General features: G+C 45.7%; 2 protein-coding genes across 7 annotated transcripts in view; one reads left to right on the plus strand and one right to left on the minus strand.

Annotated features, from left to right (window-relative positions):
- CRTAP (cartilage associated protein) overlaps positions 1-18,689 on the plus strand; it is a 38,129-nt gene that overhangs the window by 18,134 nt on the left and 1,306 nt on the right. For 2 of the 5 annotated variants that reach the window (XM_073223906.1, XM_073223908.1), the window contains one exon: positions 12,594-12,813. The exons of 1 other annotated variant lie outside the window; for it this stretch is intronic. In XM_073223906.1, the coding sequence (XP_073080007.1) occupies positions 12,594-12,677 (84 nt within the window). In that variant the 3' untranslated portion in view covers positions 12,678-12,813. Of the gene's footprint in view, positions 1-6,213; positions 7,004-12,593; positions 12,814-18,689 lie in introns of those variants that run through there. 2 more of the 5 variants (XM_037008647.2, XM_017664108.3) reach the window with 1 other exon arrangement.
- The window catches only part of SUSD5 (sushi domain containing 5), a 48,581-nt gene continuing 45,476 nt past the window's right edge, over positions 15,585-18,689 (minus strand). For both annotated transcript variants that reach the window (XM_073223905.1, XM_037008646.2), the window contains one exon: positions 15,585-16,894. In XM_073223905.1, coding sequence (XP_073080006.1) covers positions 15,591-16,894 — 1,304 coding nt within the window. In that variant the 3' untranslated portion in view covers positions 15,585-15,590. The remainder of the gene's footprint in view (positions 16,895-18,689) is intronic.

The raw sequence follows: 18,689 nt of genomic DNA on the forward strand, positions 1-18,689 counted from the left end.
CCATTGGAGCTGGAAGGGAGCTGGTTCTGGCCTGACTCCTCACTTCATAGATGAAGAGCATGGGGGACAGGAAGGTTCTGCTAGCTGCTTGGCCAGACCCAAAGGCCCCGAGCCTCCAGGCCTGCTCTTTCCACTGCCCTGGTTTTCAGTGAATGCGTCTAAATAAGACCTTGCCATGGAATTTGTCTTCTGTGTATATGTTTGCATGGGAAGGAGGACCCATCATGGGATTAGCTATGTCCACCTCATGGGGTCGGGAGAATGAAATACTGTGTTGCACATGGAAGTGCTTTATGAACTAGAAAACAGTAAAAGCGGATAGATCATCATGTGTTGGGTTGTGATCCCTTGATGCCAAGCCTCAGGTAAGATCACAAGGAGGTCACTGGTCAGACACAAACGAGGTTGGCTACTGTGGTTTGGAAAGTGGAGAAAAATATATTTAGAAAAAGAGGGACCAGTTGAGTTTCTAATTATCCAGAGGTAAGTGACTATTGCTCATTTGGTATATATGCCACTTCTTTCTTTCTTTCTTTTTTTTTTTTTTTTATTGAAGGGTAGTTGACACACAGTATTACTTTAGTTTCAGGTGTACAACACAGTGATTTAACTTTTATATACATGATAATTCTAGGTACCAGCTATCACCATACCAAGTTGTTATAATATTTTGACTATATTCCTTACGCTATACATTACATCCCGGTTACTTATTTATTTTACAATTGGAAGTGTGTACTATTTTTTTTTTTTTTTTTTTTGTGAGGGCATCTCTTATATTTATTGATCAAATGGTTGTTAACCACAATAAAATTCTGTATAGGGGGGTCAATGCTCAATGCACAATCATTAATCCACCCCAAGCCTAATTTTCGTCAGTCTCCAATCTTCTGAAGCATAACGAACAAGTTCTTACATGGAGAACAAATTCTTACATAGTGAATAAGTTACATGGTGAACATTACAGGGCAGTCGTCACAGAGGCTTTTGGTTTTGATCATGCATTATGGACTATAAACAGTCAGTTCAAATATGAATATTCATTTGATTTTTATACTTGATTTATATGTGGATACCACATTTCTCTCTTTATTATTATTATTTTTAATAAAATGCTGAAGTGGTAGGTAGATACAAGATAAAGGTAGAAAACATAGTTTAGTGTTGTAAGAGAGCAAATGTAGATGATCAGGTGTGTGCCTGTAGACTATGTGTTAATCCAAGCTAGACAAGGGCAATAAAACATCCACGTATGCAGAAGATTTCTCTCAGAACAGGGGGGAGGGAGGTTCTAAGCCTCACCTCTGTTGATCCCCATTTTCTCGCCTGATGGCCCTCCTGCGACTGTGCCTGTCTTAGGTTGTTCCTCCCTTGAGGAATCTTACCCGTCTCTGGCTAACCAGTCATCTTCTGGGTACATGCCACTTCTTTCTATGGCTTTTCCATTTGGCATTGTAATATGAAAGGTTTCCCTTGTTATGATTTTCTAGATCTAGCTTTACTGAAATATTCACATACCATGAAATTCTCCTTTCCAAAGTGTAGAGTTTAATAGTTTTAGTATATTCACAAAGTGGTGCATCCATCCCTACTATCTAAGAGCCCTTTCATCACCCCAAAAAGAAACCCCAAACCTATTAGTCACTTCCCATTCTGTGCCTGCCCCCCACTGCTCTCCCACCTCTCCTCTCAGCCTCTGGCACCTCCTCACCTACTTTCTATCTGTATGGACTTGCCTGTTCTAGGCATTTCATGTAAATGGGATGGGATGGTGTGTGGTTTTTTGTGACTGTCTTTCTTTCACAGAGCATAATGTTTTCAAGGTTCAACCATGTCATAACATGCATCATGTTACATGTAAAAATTCATTTTTATTGCTGAATAATATTCTACTATATGGATATACTGTATTTGTTTATCAATTCCTCTGTTGACAGACGTTTGAGTTGTTTCCACTTTTTGGCTGTTTTGAAAAATGATGCTCTTAACACCTGTGTACAAATTTTGTTTGGGCAAAAGTTTTCAATATACCCAGATGTATATACCTCGGAGTGGAATTGCTGAGTTATGTAGTAAATCTGTGGTTAACTTGTGGAGGAACTGCCAGATTGTTTTCCAAAGGGGCTGTACCATTTTGCATTCCCATCAGCAGTGTAGGAGCATTCCAGTTTGCGGCATCTCCATAAACACTTGATGATGTCATCTTTTTTGTCATAGCCATCTAGTGGGTGTGAAGTGGTATCTCACTGTGGTTTTGATGTTTGTTTCCCTAAAGACTAGTCATGTTGAACATCTTTTCATAGGCTTATTAGCTATTTGTATATCTTCTTTGGAGAAATATCTTGTCTAGTCCAATCCTTTACCCTATTTTAATAGGGTTATTTATCTTTTTATTGTTGAATTGTAAGAGTTCTTTGTATGTGTTGTAGTTATAAGTTCCCTGTCAGATATATGAATTGCAGGTATGGGTTGTCTTTTCATTTTCTTCATGGTGTCTTAAAGCATAAAATTTTAAGTTTTGATGAAATCCAATTTATCTATTTTTTGTTGTTGCTTGTGTTTTTGGTATCATATCTAAGAAACTATTGCCTAATCCAAAGTCACAAAAACTTCTACATTTTCCTAAGATTTTTATGTTCAACACTTATATTTAGACCTATAATCTATTTCAAGTTAATTTTACATATGATGTGAAGTAGGGGCCCAACTTCATTCTTTTGGATGTGGATATGCATCCAAACTGGCTAGTGGGTATACAGTTGTCCCAGCACCATTTGTTGAAGAGACTTCTTTTCCCATGGAATTGCCTTTGCACCCTTATAGGAAATCAGTTGACTATAAATGTGAGGGTTTATTTCTGGATTCTCAGTTCTATTCCACCAATCTAGATTTATATTCTTACTCCAGCACCACACTGTCTTGAACACTGTTGCTTTCTACTACATCTTGAAATTGGAAGTGTGAGTCTTCCAACTTCATTCTTCTTTTTCTAGATTGTTTTGCCTATTCTGGAACCCTTGCATTTCCACATGAATTAAAGCATCAGCTTATCGATTTCCGCAAAAGAAAGCTGGGATTTTTAATATCAATTATGCTAAATCTGAAGATTTCTTTAGATAGTGTTGACATCTTAACAACAGTAAGTCTAATGATCCATGAACATGAGATGTCTTTCCACTTATTTAGATATTTAATTTCCTTCAACAGTGTTTTCTTAAGTTTTGCTATTCTTGATGCTATTTCAAGTAAGATCGTTTTCTTATTTTTATTTTCTGGTTGTTCACTGCTAGTGTACAATAATACAATTGATGTTTGTATATTGATATGACAATCCTGCAAATCTATTGAACTTACTGGCCTTAATAGTTTTTTTATGTGTATTCCTTAGGAGTTTCTATATATAAGATCATGTTATCTACAAATAGAGGTAGTTTTACTTCTTCTTTTCCAATCTGGATGTCTTTTATTTATTTATTTTTGCTAATTGCTGTGGCTAAAACCTTTAGGACAGTGTTGAATACAAATGGAGAGAGTGGACATCCTTGTCTTGTTCCCAATCTTAGAATGAAACCATTCTGTGTCAGCATTGAGTATATTGTTAGCTATGTAGTATTTTTAGGTGCTCTTGTCAAGTTGAGGAAGTTCCCCTTGCATTCCTATTTGTTGAATGTTTTTATCATGAAGTGGTGTTGAAATTTGTCAAATGCTTTTTTTCCTGTATTTGTTGAGATGATTTTGTGGTTTTTGTTAACCTTGTTCGGTAATGTTCATTATAAACATGACTTTTTAATGACTCATGTTCCATGGTACGAATTTTTAAAATAAAGCTCTTTTTATAGGCATTTAGGTTGCTTCCAACTTTTTGCTTTTACAAGCAATGCAGCAGTGACTAAATCGGCTACCTCCTCTCTGGTCATTTCCTTAGTATAAATTCCCAGGGATGAAATTCTTGGGTCTAAGGCTATGAACACAGAAGACTTTTGATGTAAAAAAAAAAACAGTGTCATAGAAAAAATTCATACATTATCTGAACAAGAAGAGACCTTTTAGGAGATTCAGTAAAGCTCTCTCATGTTACAGACGAGAAAACAAATTCAGGAAAGGTAGAGTGGTGTGCTTACCTTTCAAGATAAAAGGACTCTGTTGAAAGTCCTGGAAGTAATTAGCTTATTAATTGAGGCTTTAGAATTGTGAAATAATTGATCCATCTCTAAAGAATGAGCTATTTTCTACATATCAAATTACAGCAAGTAATCATGAAACAAAATGTATTTTTTGTTTCTTTTCAATACAATAAAATTCTTAGTTTAATCTTTAAAATTTCCAAAGGACAAAATACTACTTTGACACAAATCATCAATACAACTTAGCTACTGATATTTGATAGCTAAGCTATCAAATAGCTTAGCTATTTGATATTAATATATATTGATAGTTCTTCTTTATCATCTCTCTGGGGTTGAAACGTATGGACGAGGACCTGAAAGTGTGCACACTGGTTGAAAATTTTGCAGAGGCCTATTAGAGTTTCAGACACTTTGGAACGCAGGCTGAAAATGCTTCATGTTTCAGGTTCTGAACATTGTGTGCTTTGGGAAAGTCTAAAAGAAGCAGGTAACTTGCTGGGGTTATTGATTGAAGGAGTGCTCTCGGGCAGGAAAGAAGTGAGGGACAGGGCTGGGGAAGGGGCTGTGAAATTTTGTGGTCTCAGGAGAGTCAAGCTGAGCTGATTCCGTGGGAGCTTGGGAGCAGGAGTTGTACCACAAGGCTCTTCCTGCCTTCTGTGCCACTCCTATGAGTCTCTTGTTGGTTGTTGACAGCCCTCGGAGGTTGGTGTAGACACGCCCTGGTGGAGCTGCTCCTTTTGGCCAAGGTCCATTGTCCAGAGATGGGGCAGCTAACAGCCATTAGCAAGGACACTCCCAGTGGCTGGGGGCAGGCTGCACAGAAGGTAGATCTGAGTGGGGCACCCATAGCCTTACTACATCCTGATATGTATGGGGGATGTATTTCTTTCATCCATATTGCCGTGGGCACTTATTAGTCAGCTGAAGGCAAGTAATACCATCATCCGCAGGTCACAGCAGCCACACAGCAGGAAATAGTAACTCTGGGAACAGATATCATGGCCATACACCTAACCCCTCTACTACACTATGTTTTCTTTTTGGGGTCCAGAAAGCAACTGAAAACATTTTTTTTTAAGTAATAGTCTTCTACTCCTGTAAATCTAGTCTCTAATCTCAGGCATGATATGGTATAAGTATTTGGTAAAAATCATAAGGCCTCATTTTGTGTCTCATGTACTCTATAGATTTTCCATCTATGTGCAAATGCTGAGAGATTTAATGACTCTCTGTGTTAAAATATCGAAAGGAGCCAATAGGCTCTTGGCCTGGGGTAGTGAGCTCTGTGTGGGAGGCCAAGCTTCAGCAGGGGGTAGTCAGCATCAGTGGGGCTGGCCTGACTGGCCTTCCTGGGGGGGTTGGCCTTGGTGATTCCCTGCATGCTTTGCAGTAAAGGGAGTGGGTGTCATCGGCCGGTGACCCAGGTGTGATGTGGAGAGAAATCAGTGCATAGAAGGAAATCAGCAAGTACATGGGCAGTTTCAGGTGGAGGCTTAAGACTGACTGCAGTAGGGGGAGCAGGTGGGGAGCAGGGAGACTTCTGTCTCCCTGTACTGACAGTGGGCAAGGGGGTTCCCTGTTCAGAAGTCTCTGTTTTAGGCGGAGTGACTGTCACGTCACAGCAGCAGTATCCGCGTGCCGCCCTTAGCAGGCTCACCGAGCACCTTGCTTGGGCCAGGCTCTGGAGATGAAGTATTGCCCAGGCCCTGGTCCTTGAAAAGCTGGTGGTCTGGCAGTCAGGGCAGAAAGGGAACAGGCAGGAAGTGTTCCTGGAAGATGACTGCTATTGGGGGGAAGGGGTGCAGGACAAGGGGACACTGACAGGGCCTTTCAGAGGGTGGCTGGACTGCCCATGTCATACAGGCCCTCTGTGGGGGTTACCGAGCACTTGACTCCAGGTTCACATGGCGTGGAAGCCAGATCTGTTTCCAGGGAGAAGTCAGGGCCTGGGCCCAAGGGCGGTGCAGAAAGGCTGCTCCAGCCCCAGCAGGCAGTCGGCAGTGGCCTCCCAGAAACAGTCTCTGCTCCCCAGCATTTTTCAAGTCAGGCAGCCCACTTACCAGAGGTGTCATGTGGTCTCTTTCAGGGAGAGGTTGTGGAGTACGTGGATGACCTCTTGGATCTGGAAGAGACTGGCTAGTCCGCAGCCGCCAGAGACTCCCCTCGCTGTGCAGGAAAATTCTTTGTGTTTCTTTACCCAGTGGCCCAAGTTATGGACACCTCAAGGCCTTCTCTTTACTCTGTGGAGTAAAAGGGGAGCCTCCATTTCTCACTACGTATAAGGTGTGAGCCAGCCTTCCCCCTGACCACATCTGCCTTCCCTGTGTTCACACCTGTCACCCCATGTTCACACCCACCTCCCCATCATCTCACCTGCCTTCTCCATGTTCATGCTGCCTTTCTTACCATTTTCGTTGGGAGAACAGTCTTTCAGAGTTTTTTTTGTTTCTTTTCAAGAGAATTAGTATTATTTTTTAAATAAGAAAAATACTCCTAAAAGGCGATGATTGTGAAAACCTACTTTGGCCTTTCTGTTCTTCCAGATATTAGTCTCCCTTGTCCCCAAGCCCTGATCCAGGAAAGGTGGTGGAGGACAAAGGCTAACTTTATCCACGCCCCATGATGGACTACCCATGGCCTGCCCTGCACCATTCTGGCACCCACTGAGAAAGAAGTTGGGTAGACATTGCAGAATACAGAAATGTGGCTTTTTCTAGCACTTTTGCAGTTCCAAAGTCTTACAATGGTGCTTGATCCCATTTGAGGACAGTACGCAGTTATACATCTTAGAGTTGGAAATGGAAGAACTCAGAGTCTAGTTTGGTTCATCGTTTCAATAAATATTTAATGAGCACCTACTATGTGCTAACCATTGACCTGGGCGCTGGCAATATTGCACAGAGTAACAGAAAAAAATTCCCTGCACTCCTGGAGCCTACATTCTATAAGGAGATACAGACAAGAAATAAACAAGAATAAATACATATAAGGTATCAAGGGTGATAATTGCTATGGAGAAAAATAAAGCAGAGAAGGGCTAAGGAAGCCTGGGGGTGAGGCTGAAGTTTTAAATAGGATGGTCAGGGAAGGCCTCACCAAGAAAGAGACATCAGAGCTGAGAGCTAAGGGAAGTAGGTCTCAAGGAAAAGCATTCCAGGCAGAGGGAACCGCACATGCAAAGCTTTATGGTGAGAACATGCTGTGGTCAAGGAACAGCAAGGCCAAGGAAAGGAGTGGTAAGGGGAAGAATGGAAGGAGATTAGGCTGGGAAGGCATAAGCATGTGGGGGTGGGAGAGGCCAGATGGCTTAGGACCTTATCAGCCAGTGTGAGGCCTTTGGCTTCTACTCTGAGTGAGGGGAAAGCCTTTGGAAGGTTTGAGTAAAAGAGTGCCTTAGTGATGTGTGTCACAGGGGTCACACTGGCTTCGTGTTGTGCAAAGCCCGAAAGTGAGCAAGGCTGGGTGCAGGGGTGACAGACAGGAGGCTGTGCAAAACTCCATGTGCAGGGAATGCTGGCTTGGACCTGCTGCATGGCAGCAATGGACGTGGTGAGAGGTGGTCAGACAGTAGGTTTATTTGAAAGCAGGGCCAGTAGGATTGTTGACAGACTGGATTTGGAGTGTTAGAGAAAGAGGGAGGTCATGGTGACCTCAAGGTCTCTGGCCTGAATGTAACGGAATTGCTGTTTACTGAGGTGGAGAAGATGGCAGGCTGTCTGAGGTTGGGATGGGAGATGTTGGCTGAAATAAAATGTGAGCATTTTCTCAGGTCAGATCTTCAGCAGAGCCTGAACAGGGATCCAGATGCATGTGGTTTATGGAGGGGGTACGTGCAGGGAAGCCTGGGAAGGCCCCTGCCAGGCAATGTCACAGAAGCAGGATGTGCCTTTGAAGGTGAACAGCTTGGTTAGTGAGGGATGCCCTCTGGGAAGGGGCACAGCCAGCAGGAGGCACAGTGAGGGACAGGGTGGGCCTGGGGCCAGCTCACAGTGCCCATGGCTGAGTCATCTGCACAAAAGTGGTGTTCACAGTCCCAAGGCTGGCTGGGGTCACAGATCCTATGTATATATTGGGAAGCAAGAGTGAGGGGCCACAGACAGGGTCCTGGGAAATGAGACACCAGAGCCTGAGAGAAGTTGCCCAGGAGGTGGGAGACAACCAGGAGTGTGTGGTGCTCTGGGAGGAATCTGTGCTGTTGACTTGTCCCTCCTCCAATGGGCCACAGTCTAGTTGGGACCCTCTGAGGATGGGGCAATGGGGGCTGGCCCTGCTTTGGGCGCCAGGACTCCCACAGCAACGTGGAAAGGACTACAAGGAGATATGCAGGCTGGCGGGCTTCAGGTCCTAGCGAGTGATGAGGATACACTAGCTTATTTTTCCCAGGCTTCCTTAGGCCCTGGCTGGGCCTCCTCCCCAGAGCACTTCCTCTCTTCTTTGCCAAGGGCTCCTGCCAGGGCTCAGCTCCACATAGTCACCTGTACCTGCAATGGGCTGAACTTGCCTGCTTTGGGCAGCAGAGGCTGCACGGGGGTGGGGGTGGGGTCCCAGGGCACCACCCATGCCTGCACGTGTCCCTAAGGAGCCTTTTCTGGCCAACCAGCCAGTAGTCAGGTCCTGCATGGCTCCCCAGAAGGCTGCTTCCCTGTCCTTCCCTCACGTCCCTCTCCACCAGATAAACTTCCATTTGCAGGACTGTGAAGTAGGGGGACCCTGCCCCGGGGCGCCTGAGTCCAGGAGAGAGGTACCAGCAGCTCTTAGCTCCCCTCACAGTTCCTGGCTGCAGGCATCCCTCTGCCTGAGTAGGAAAATGAGGACTGCCCACACTCGTCTCTGCGTGCCCTGCAGGCTTCCATTCGCTCCTCTTCCTGAGTCCTCTGGGGGCTTTTGTAGACAGTGGTGTTCCGCAGGGGCAGGTGGTGGCTGTGGCAGGGCCTCATTCACTCTGAACTTGGCTCTTTCCACAGGGGATTGAAAAGCACCTCCACTCCCATCCTAGCATGTCCCTTGAGGAAGAAACCCCAGACACAGTCTGATCAGCATTGCAGCACTTGGCTTTGATCCAAGGCTGTGGAACTGAGTCACTAATGTTTTTACTTCAGGGGAAACCAAACCAGTTTTAAACAACCACAAAAAGGTGAGGCGAGTCCTCCAAACCTGCCATGAACCTCCAGTGTGCAGGCTGCACTCAGTGACCTCAGCCCAGCACCTCCCTGACACCTCCCTGGACACGTCTCTTGGACGAGGCTAGGAGATTCCTGCCCTGAGACCTCATGGGTTCAGCATCAGTTGGCCTGTTTTTTGAAAAAACAAACACATTTGTAAGCTTTGCGGGAGTTTCCAGGTCCAGCCTCAGATGCCTTGCCTGCCCTCTGACCCACCTGCCTGCAACCCAGAGGTGGTTCTGTTTGGTTTTCTCAGGCTGGTCCAACGGGCGGCTGCTGGCCCCCAGGGTGTGGCCATGTGTCCACTCAGACAGCCCAGGCGGGGCCACCATCTGGGAAGGGTCTGCCATCCTTCCCCTTCGGCCGTCTGAGCCTGCAGGCTTTTCATTAGCAGTGAGGGACTGAGGGTGCGTACCCATGTGTAAAAGGAGCCGAGTGACTGAAATACCTCCCATTCCAACATATTCAACATACCAGTATCTTTCTGAGTTTTGAGATTTTGTAATTACTGCCACTAACCTAAACTCACCTCTGGGAAAACAGCAGGGTATGTTGACCACAGAGGCCACCTTAGGAAATGTTGCTTTTCTGAGTTCTTACTAAGGGAATTTTAAGAGCACAAAAATTGTATTGAAGCAAACTTGGTCGCAAACACAAAATGATCTGTTAGATTGTCAGTGGGAAAGGGTTTATTATGACTACTGGTGGAATAAACAGCGGCTGGTTTCTGCCAACATTTATGGAAATAGTGTTTTTAGTTTCAAATGTGAGCTGTAAACCTAAGCTACTTCAACTTTTTTTTTTTTTGAATCAATACTTAAACTGTGGGGAAGAGCGGGACTTGTGCCAGAGAAAACATTCTCATTTAATAGTGTTTGCACATGGAACTGCAATGCAGTTTGTTGCAAGGCCCCGAGAAAACCCCCAACCAATCCTTCATTGCAGCTGTCTGAACTCTTGATCTTCTGCCATCCTCCAAACAGTGACTTCTTTTTTCTGGTGATTCCAGGCTTGAATGACCTAGTGTGGAGAGTTTAAACTATATACAAGGCGGGGGGCAGGGGGAAGGAAAGGAACCTTAAATAAGCCTCAGCCAACGGTTTTGTGTATAGGACTTCCTGTGCCTGTAGCTAGGGGCAAGGCTGGGCCCCACCCTGTCCTGTGGCATCTCCCTTGAGAGGGAAGAGACGCTGATAGACCAGCTTTGCTCTGACTGACCCGCTCCTACCTCCAAATGAGAGTCAGGAGCGCCTGAGATTTATGCCACGGTACAGCTCTTCTCTCTGTAGAGTGGGCATGGGAGCGGCCCTACCTTAGCACCAGTCGCTGGCCTGCCCCAAATAGCTGCCTCTGGAGGGTTGTTGAATGAATGAGTGAGTCAGCTCATTTTCTGGGAGCTGATAGGGTAAGATACTGGTGCCCCGTTTTACAAGAAAAGGATAGGATGGAATCAAGCGATTTGGCCAAGAGATACAAGATCAATCCCAGAGGTTTATCACTTTAAGGTGGGGGTCAGTAGGCCAAACTATAAACATTGCTAATGTCTTTTCCACCTCCTTTCCTTGGGTTAGAGCAGTATGTACAATCTCACTTTTATGGGAAGTTAGAACTTGGGAATCATTGAAACAAAGATTTTAAAAAATGGTGATCTTAAATGTTTTATTTTGCTGATTCTCTACTGTTTTCTTTCACTACTGGATGTGACCATCTGAACCAGCCCCAGTCAGTTATAATCCACCCCTAGGGCACATGTCGTAATGAGCTTTGCTTCCTCAGGTCTGTGAGATTTCAGACTTCATCTAGTGAAGCGGAACCCTGGCCCCAAGGACTCTTGGATGGCACATAGCAGGACTTGGGGGGTCTTTGCTAGCCATGGGTGGGCCAAGGAGGTAGATATCCTACCTCTCCGCTAGGAAAAACATTTGGAATCCAGGACTTGCTTTGGATCTGATGAGCTGGTCCCTTGCTGCCAATGTCTTGACGAGTACAAAAATATTCACTGTTTCAAACAAGGACCAGAAACCTCTTCAGGCCTGACTGCCAGCAAGCTGCCATGCTCCATGCATGTTGCTGCAGAGCGAGGAGAAAGAGAAAAGGGTTCAGGGAAGCAGCTGGAAAGAGTGAGGGACAACTGGAGCCACAGCAGGGGCTTGTGGAATGAGGAGCTCAAAAACATCAGCGGTTTGAGGAGGTGGAGGACAGGGGGATTTTGTTGAAGTCAGCCCAAGAGTTCTGGAGGGAGCCGTGTGAAGGTCCGGATGGCGACGGAGACTGAGTGGAGATGCAGGGAATGAGTTTGCATGTTTTGAATGTCTTGGGTCCGGGTCCCTTGGAGCAAAGCAGGGTGTAAGTGATGGTGTGCTCTGCAGAGTAGGGGTGAGGGAAGCAGGAAGGAGCTATCAAGGGTGAGGCCTCCCTGGAGACCAGCCTCAGCCTGACCCCACAGGAGCTCTGGAGCAGGAATTACACTGCACAGTGGTCCCACCTGGAGGCAGGGAGGCTGGCCCTCTGTATGCCTGATTCTTAGTCCCAGGCTGCAGGATAGAGGATGCTCCTGGTGAGGGAACTAACTCCCAAGTGGCAGGGTGCGTTTGTGCATTTTGAGCATTTTTGCAGCCAGTGTTCAGGGCAGCCTGAGGATAGGATCATTGGCCTAGAGCAGGGGATCTGGCTGGCCACCAGCAGTGTCCACAACACTGGCTGACTCAGGAGGCATGGGATCCTGGTGGTCAAAGAAGTGAAATGGAGCCGACAGCAGATGGGGTTGGTGCTGATCTCCTCTGACCTGGATCTCCCCTTGCCTCTCCAGATTTCTTTCCCACCCTGCCCTTGGCCCAGCGGCCTGAGCCCTCCAGCCAGCATTGCCACTGCTGGGGCTCCCGCACACTGAATTCTGAGACATGCCAGCAGGAGACTGCAGGGTGAGAGAGGAGGCCCAGGTCTAAAACTCCCTGCCCCCTCCGGGCCTCAGCTGGGCAGTGGCTGAGCCCTCCTAGAGGCTGAATCTTGCCCCTCAGTGCCTTTCCGCTCCCCAACCCCCACCATCCTTTGATGGTTCTTCTAACTCTGCCCACACTTTTGTGACTAGTCCCTACATCTAATCCTCTTGAACTGTTCGTTTGCATATCCAGTCAGCTAGAAGGGGGGAGTGATCAGCTCTGGTTCTCTTAGGCTGGTGCTTCTCACACATCACCAAGCTCACCTGCAGAGAAAATGAAAGTTCCTATGGCCAGGATTCTCACCTGACCCTGGTTGGCTCGCTCAGTGCACACGTGTGGGCAATACGTTATTATTGACTCTATAGAAAGAGCTCCGCCCAGTACTCTGGGCTGCACGGCTGCAGGAGAGCAGATGCTGGAGTGGTGGCAGCGCCGAGGACAGAGACTGAGATGGCTGCGGAGGTGGAGAGGCCCTGACACAGAGATGGAGATGGATTACGGACCTGCAGACTGTGGGATGTAGACACGATTCTGGTGTTTGATGTGAGAATAAAGCCAGGTATAAATCCTTTTACCTCAAGAACGTTCCACTGTCATTTCTCAGTCTCAGTGAATCCATAGTGAATTTGCCCAGGGCTGAAACCCTCAGGCAAGACAACACCCCTCACCTGGGCACACTCCTTACCCCTCATCTGGGCATCGTGCTAGAAGCAGAGTCTGAGTCAGCAAGCCTGAGACTGCATTTCTAACAAGCTCCCCACAAACTTTGAGCAGTGAGGGCCTGGGCTTTTTGCTGTAGCGAAGGGCATGGCCTCTGGGTGATGTGAGGAAGGGGGAAGGAGGTGGGGAGGGGACAGGAGCTGGGTAGACCTTCCTGGAATTCTGCTGTAGGAAGCAACATGGCTGGGAGGTAGGCTTAGAGAGGGTGGTCTTAGATGTAGCAAAGACATTATTTTCAAGATTACTGGAGAATCTTTTTTTTAATATAAATTATTGTGATGTAACCCAATACATTAAACAACTGTTTGGGGAAATAATTATTAAAATATCTCAGATGCTTTGTGTTAATGACCACCCCTCCACCCCACAGTTTCCATGAACATTAAATATTTACCAGTCTCAAAGCATGCATAATGGCATATCATTGAGGTTTACCAGGTTTTAGTCATTCTCTTTCTACACGCATTTTTAGTTAGATCCTATAACATTAATTTAGATGACAACAAATCAAACTGAAGTGTTGGGTTTATTTTGCAGTCCCATGTCTATAAAATGATAAATTTACTTGTATTAATGTATTTGTAATCAACTTATTAATACATCTGTATTAACATTACCTATTTTGGTGTTGGTATTGTCAATGTTCTTGGGTTATTACATAATAATAGTTGAATAACATAATCCCAATGTTGGGACAAAGGTTATTTCATACAGTAAAAAATAGAAAAGTTATCTTGAAACAGATTAGAGAAGAATCTAATTTATATGTATATACAGCCTCTGGCTTTTATTCTGTTGTGTTTTGCTCTGGCTACACACAGAAAGCACTTCATTCCTATTCTAGATTTCATCTGATGTATAGGTATTCTATTTGGTACCTTCAGACCTTTGTTTTACCCAGTGATGGGGGACTAAGGTATTTGATTTTGCTGTACTGTCTTTATAGCTACTTAGCCTATTATTTTTCCAAAGCTTGCACCAGAAAGAGATGGCAGGCTAGAAAACATGTTCCAAGAATTTTCTTCCTTAGGTAATGTATCACCAACAACTTTCAAAGATCAGTTCTCTTATGCCACACAAAAACACTAAGATTCTTACAGTGTCTCAAAAGAAATGTATTGCCTCCATCACTTTTTTACCACGGAAAACTATTTCTAAGAAAGTGATTCCTGTTAGAAAAAATAAAGAATTCAGTTTGTGCCAATCCGTAAGAGACTGCTGGAGATGGCATTTCGACAGCTTCACATGCTGCTTTCTGTGCCTCTAGAGCTTCCGCTGGCCTCAAAGCTCACAGCTTATGTTATCACAAACTCATTATGTTACGTTGTAACAAAACCCCATGACACTCAACCTTGAGTGTGCATTGAACTCACCTGGAGGCTGGTTAAAACACAGCCCAGACCCACCCCAGGTGGGTTCTGCTTTATGAGTCCATGAGGTGGAACCAGAGAATTTGCACCTCCAGCAAGTTCCCAGGTGATGTCCATACTGCTGGTCTGAGGAGCACACTTTGAGAACCACTGTCATAAGCAATACATGCTGAGCCACCATAAGATGATTGAGACAATATGAAATGGGACCCTTGATAGCTTGGACTCATCCCATATCCTACTGTCTCGATCATCCTGGACTCGAGCTGTTTCCATACAGCTCACAATTGCCACAACAAAGCAGATATTGGCACAGCTCATTTCGTATTCCTTTTTAATTCCACTGCTTCTCCATCAAATAGGACCCCATACTTGATAGCCTTGTCCTTAGCCCTCTTAAAACCTTTTTTTCCTCCCACATCACTCTCTCTCTCACTGGAGGTCAGAGACATGATTAATTTAGAGAGAAGAAAGCAAGAACTAAGTTTTTTGTTAGTCTTTGCAAAAAGTCTAAGACATTCCTAGGCACAGACCGGTCATGGACACCTGGGCCACCACTTCAGAGAAGAAATGTTATTGACCAGTACAAAACTAACCTCTCTTTTAAAAAATGGTGGGCTGTCCCACAGCATGGATGGAGCAGAGGGGGACCTGTGCTCTGCCACTGCTCACCTTGCCCCGACACAACGTCTGTTCTAAAGTCTCTCCAATTCCAACAAAGCATTAAAGAAAAACCTCGGAGCTTCTGGACAGTGTCCTGATTCTTGGCTCTTTGCCCTCAGTGACATCACATTAAAAGGAAACAAGCCATTGTTCTTGTACAGTCCTCCTCTCCCAACAACTATCTGTGTTCTAAATAACGCTGCTCGCAAATGCTCAGTTTATCACGCCTTTCTCAAAAATTCCAGGTCACGGAGTCAGTCATTTTCTTAAGAAAGGAAAAGAAGAACATGGTATGAGGAACTGAGAGGTGCATTTTGAGCTTATGTTGAAATTCGGCCTGGAGCACAGGTCTGGGATTAGTGCAGAACATTCCAGGGCAGGTCGGGAAGGAGATACTGACGCTGGTGTAACACCGCCGAGGCCTTCCTACTGGGCCAGGTGCCTCCAGAGACACACTTCTCGGCCTACAAAACAAAGACCTCGGGCAGTAGAGCAGGGAAAGACGAGCCGTGCTCCACCTGCTTCATGCCTGAGTAGCCGTGTCAATCAATGTGGAGGCATGGTTTATTTTTCTCCAGGTGGCTTTGGGAGAACCTGCTCCAAAGGTGGCTAGACCCTCTCCATCTCAATCTGCTGGTGGTAGTGCCGAGCCTGCCGTGGGCCGACGTTCAGCTTGTACACAGAGCTCTTGTGCTGGCACTTATGGTAGCCCCATGCTGCCCCCACACCCACCAGGAGCAGCAGCAGGCATAGCACAGTGGCAATGGTGGCAATGATGGGGCCTCTGCTGAGGCGGGGACACACATCCCCTACACATGGCTCCACCGTTGGAAGGAGCTCCTCACGGGCACCTGGGCCAGGGCCTTCCTGTCCCAAGAAGTCCTCAGACAGCAGGTATGGGAAGCCCTCCTGGACCTCAGGAGCAACGGTTTCCATTGGTGTCTGGCTGGCTGCCCTGGCAGTTGAGGAAATGTGGTTGGGCGTCTCCCGGAGAGCAGGTATCACAGCCTCTAGGGTCGAGCTGGTGATATCATAGGGTAGGGCAGCCATGGGTGACTTCTCTGTGGCAAATCTCCAAGGAACAGTTGACTGGTACCTGGTCAAATCATCAGCCCCCTCGCTGGGACTCTCAGTGGCAGACACGTGCATAGGTTTGAGAGCCAGAACTTCTGTGTCTAATGTTTGAGACGGAAGGACTGAGTTATGGGCCATGTCCTCCCTTGGTGTGAGGGTGGGACTCCGAGGCTTCTTAACTTCCAGAAGAAAGGGCTGAGCCGGGGTAACAAGAACACTTTCTTCCAGCCCTACTGACCCCTCTCCCCTGTCCTCACCTCCCTCCTCTTCTGCTTCCTCTGCCTCTGTCTTCCTCCAAGCGCCGTCAGTCACAGGATAGCCATCTAACCAGGACTCATCGCTGCTGCTCACCACTGGGTCCCCTGCCTTACTGTCATTCCTGCCCACAAATGGCCCCAAGGGGTCATCCGTGCTGCCATAAATCACCTTGGCTTCAGGTCCACCTGAAGCCTGCGCAAGGCTACTGTGCTCGTCTCCAGAAGGAAACTGCTTTTTGGTGTCATCATCCATCTCCTTTTCCAGTTCTGGCCTGTGGAAGGTCTCAGCAGGAAGCCAGAACAAGTACTTCTGGTTTGCTTGGGACCCTGGCAGGTCTGTGGGGACACTGTGCCCTGGGCTGGGCAGGCCTGTAGTTGGCACAAAGACTGTATCTCGGGCTATGTGTTTTCTCCCCACAGAAATGGAGACCAGATGGTCCTGTTTAGGAGGCCCCTCAGAGGCCTCTCCCTGACCCCTGTCTTCCTCTGCCTCTGTCCGGGAATCCTTCATGAGCTCCCTGAATGACACAGATCTGTCATCAGGGAAATTATCTTCATAGTCAATATGTGCCTCAGCCTCATCTGGAAGGAAAGGAGGGAAAACCTCATTAGGTCCAAGGTCACAGCATAGGACAAAAGATAGGGAGGAAAATGCACCAAGACTGGAACAGATGAAATAAAACTGTCATTCACAGAGCCTATGGCTGTGTATCACAGATGATCTACATATAGTGGTTACAACCAATGTGAGTTTATCAAGGACACTGGGGCTATGGTCACTATAAAACATTAACTGTATTTATTATACACCAGCAATAGACAGAAAATAAAAATGGAAAAAGATGTCTGTCATAGCATTCAAAACATCAAACATCTAGGAATAAAGCTAACAAAAGATGTGTAAGATTTCTACATGGAATGGTATAAAGACAACCTAAATAAATGAAGGGATATACCATGATTGTGTAGTGGAAGACTCAAAATTGTTCAGTTGTCAATTCTGTCCAAGGTGATGATACATATAGATTTACTACAACCCCAATAAAATCCTCAGATATTGAAAAGCTGATGCTAAAATTTGTGGGAGTGCAAAGGGCTAAGAATAGACAAGGTGAACTTGAAAAGAAGGAAAAAAGCTGGAGGATGTCCGCTCTAAGATTTCAAGATTTACTATGAAACTGGAGTGCTTTTTAAGACTGTGGTACTGGCACAAGGGTAGATAATTGGGTTACATGAAATTTGAAAACTTCTGTTCATCAAAAGCCACCATGAAGAGAGTTGACATGCAAGCCACAGACAGGAAGACACTTGCAAGACATATAACCTCCAAAGTGTTTGTATCCAGAATTTATAAAGAATTCCTACAAATCAATAATAAATAGGCAGACAAAGCCTAGAAAAGTTGTCAAGATACTTGAATTGGCACATCACAAAAAAAGATATCTCAATAGTCATTAAACATATGTAAAGATGCTTACCCTTATTAGTAATAGAGAAATGCTAATTGCAGCTGTAAAGAGATACCATTACATAGCGCCAGAATGGCTAGAATTCAGCAGACTGACAATACCTAGTGTCAACAAGGGTGTGCAGCACTGTTGTGGGGTGTGAATTGGAACAATAACTATGGAAAAGTGTTTTGGGACACTGCTGCTGAAATTGGACATATGCATGCTCCAGGCATGGCAGCAATTCTACTGAGCGTATACTCAACAGTAACGTGCACACTTGGGCACCAAGAGACATGCACAAGAACCTTCATAATCCAGACCTGGAAACAATCCCAATGTCCACCATCAGCAGGACTGATACACAAACTGTAGTAAATTTATACAGTGAGAATCTGTGCATCAGTCTAATCAAATCAACCACTGCTTCCAACAAGGACATGGATGAATCTTGCCACCATAACGTTGAGCAGAAGAAACCAGACACAAAGAACACACTCTGTGTGATTCTACTTACATAAGGTTCAGAAAAGGCAAACTAGTCTATGATGTGAAAAGTCAGGATGGTGGTCACACATGGACAGGAGGGAAGAGGTGATGAGTCTGGGCACAGCTGGAATTTGGGGGGTATTGGCAACATTCTACTTCCTGACCTGTGTTGGGGCTGTGTTTATTTTCTGGTAATTCATTGATCTGTTCCCTTAGGGTAGGTATGTATGAAATGTTTTTTAAAAAACACTGCTCTTTGTAAGACTTCTGAGTCCTGAGACTAGCTGTGAAGTCTTCTGAATCCAGCTGAGTGAGTGAAGGAGGTCCTGTGGCTTGAAGACCAGGACGTAAGGGCAGCAGGTCAGGAAGGCTCAAGTTGTATCCTCAGGAAAGAGCAGCCCACTGGGCTTTCAAAGTTAAGTCCTATTGGAAGACATATT

This window comes from Manis javanica, chromosome 15 (genome assembly GCF_040802235.1).
Source record: "Manis javanica isolate MJ-LG chromosome 15, MJ_LKY, whole genome shotgun sequence".
NCBI lineage: Eukaryota > Metazoa > Chordata > Mammalia > Pholidota > Manidae > Manis > Manis javanica.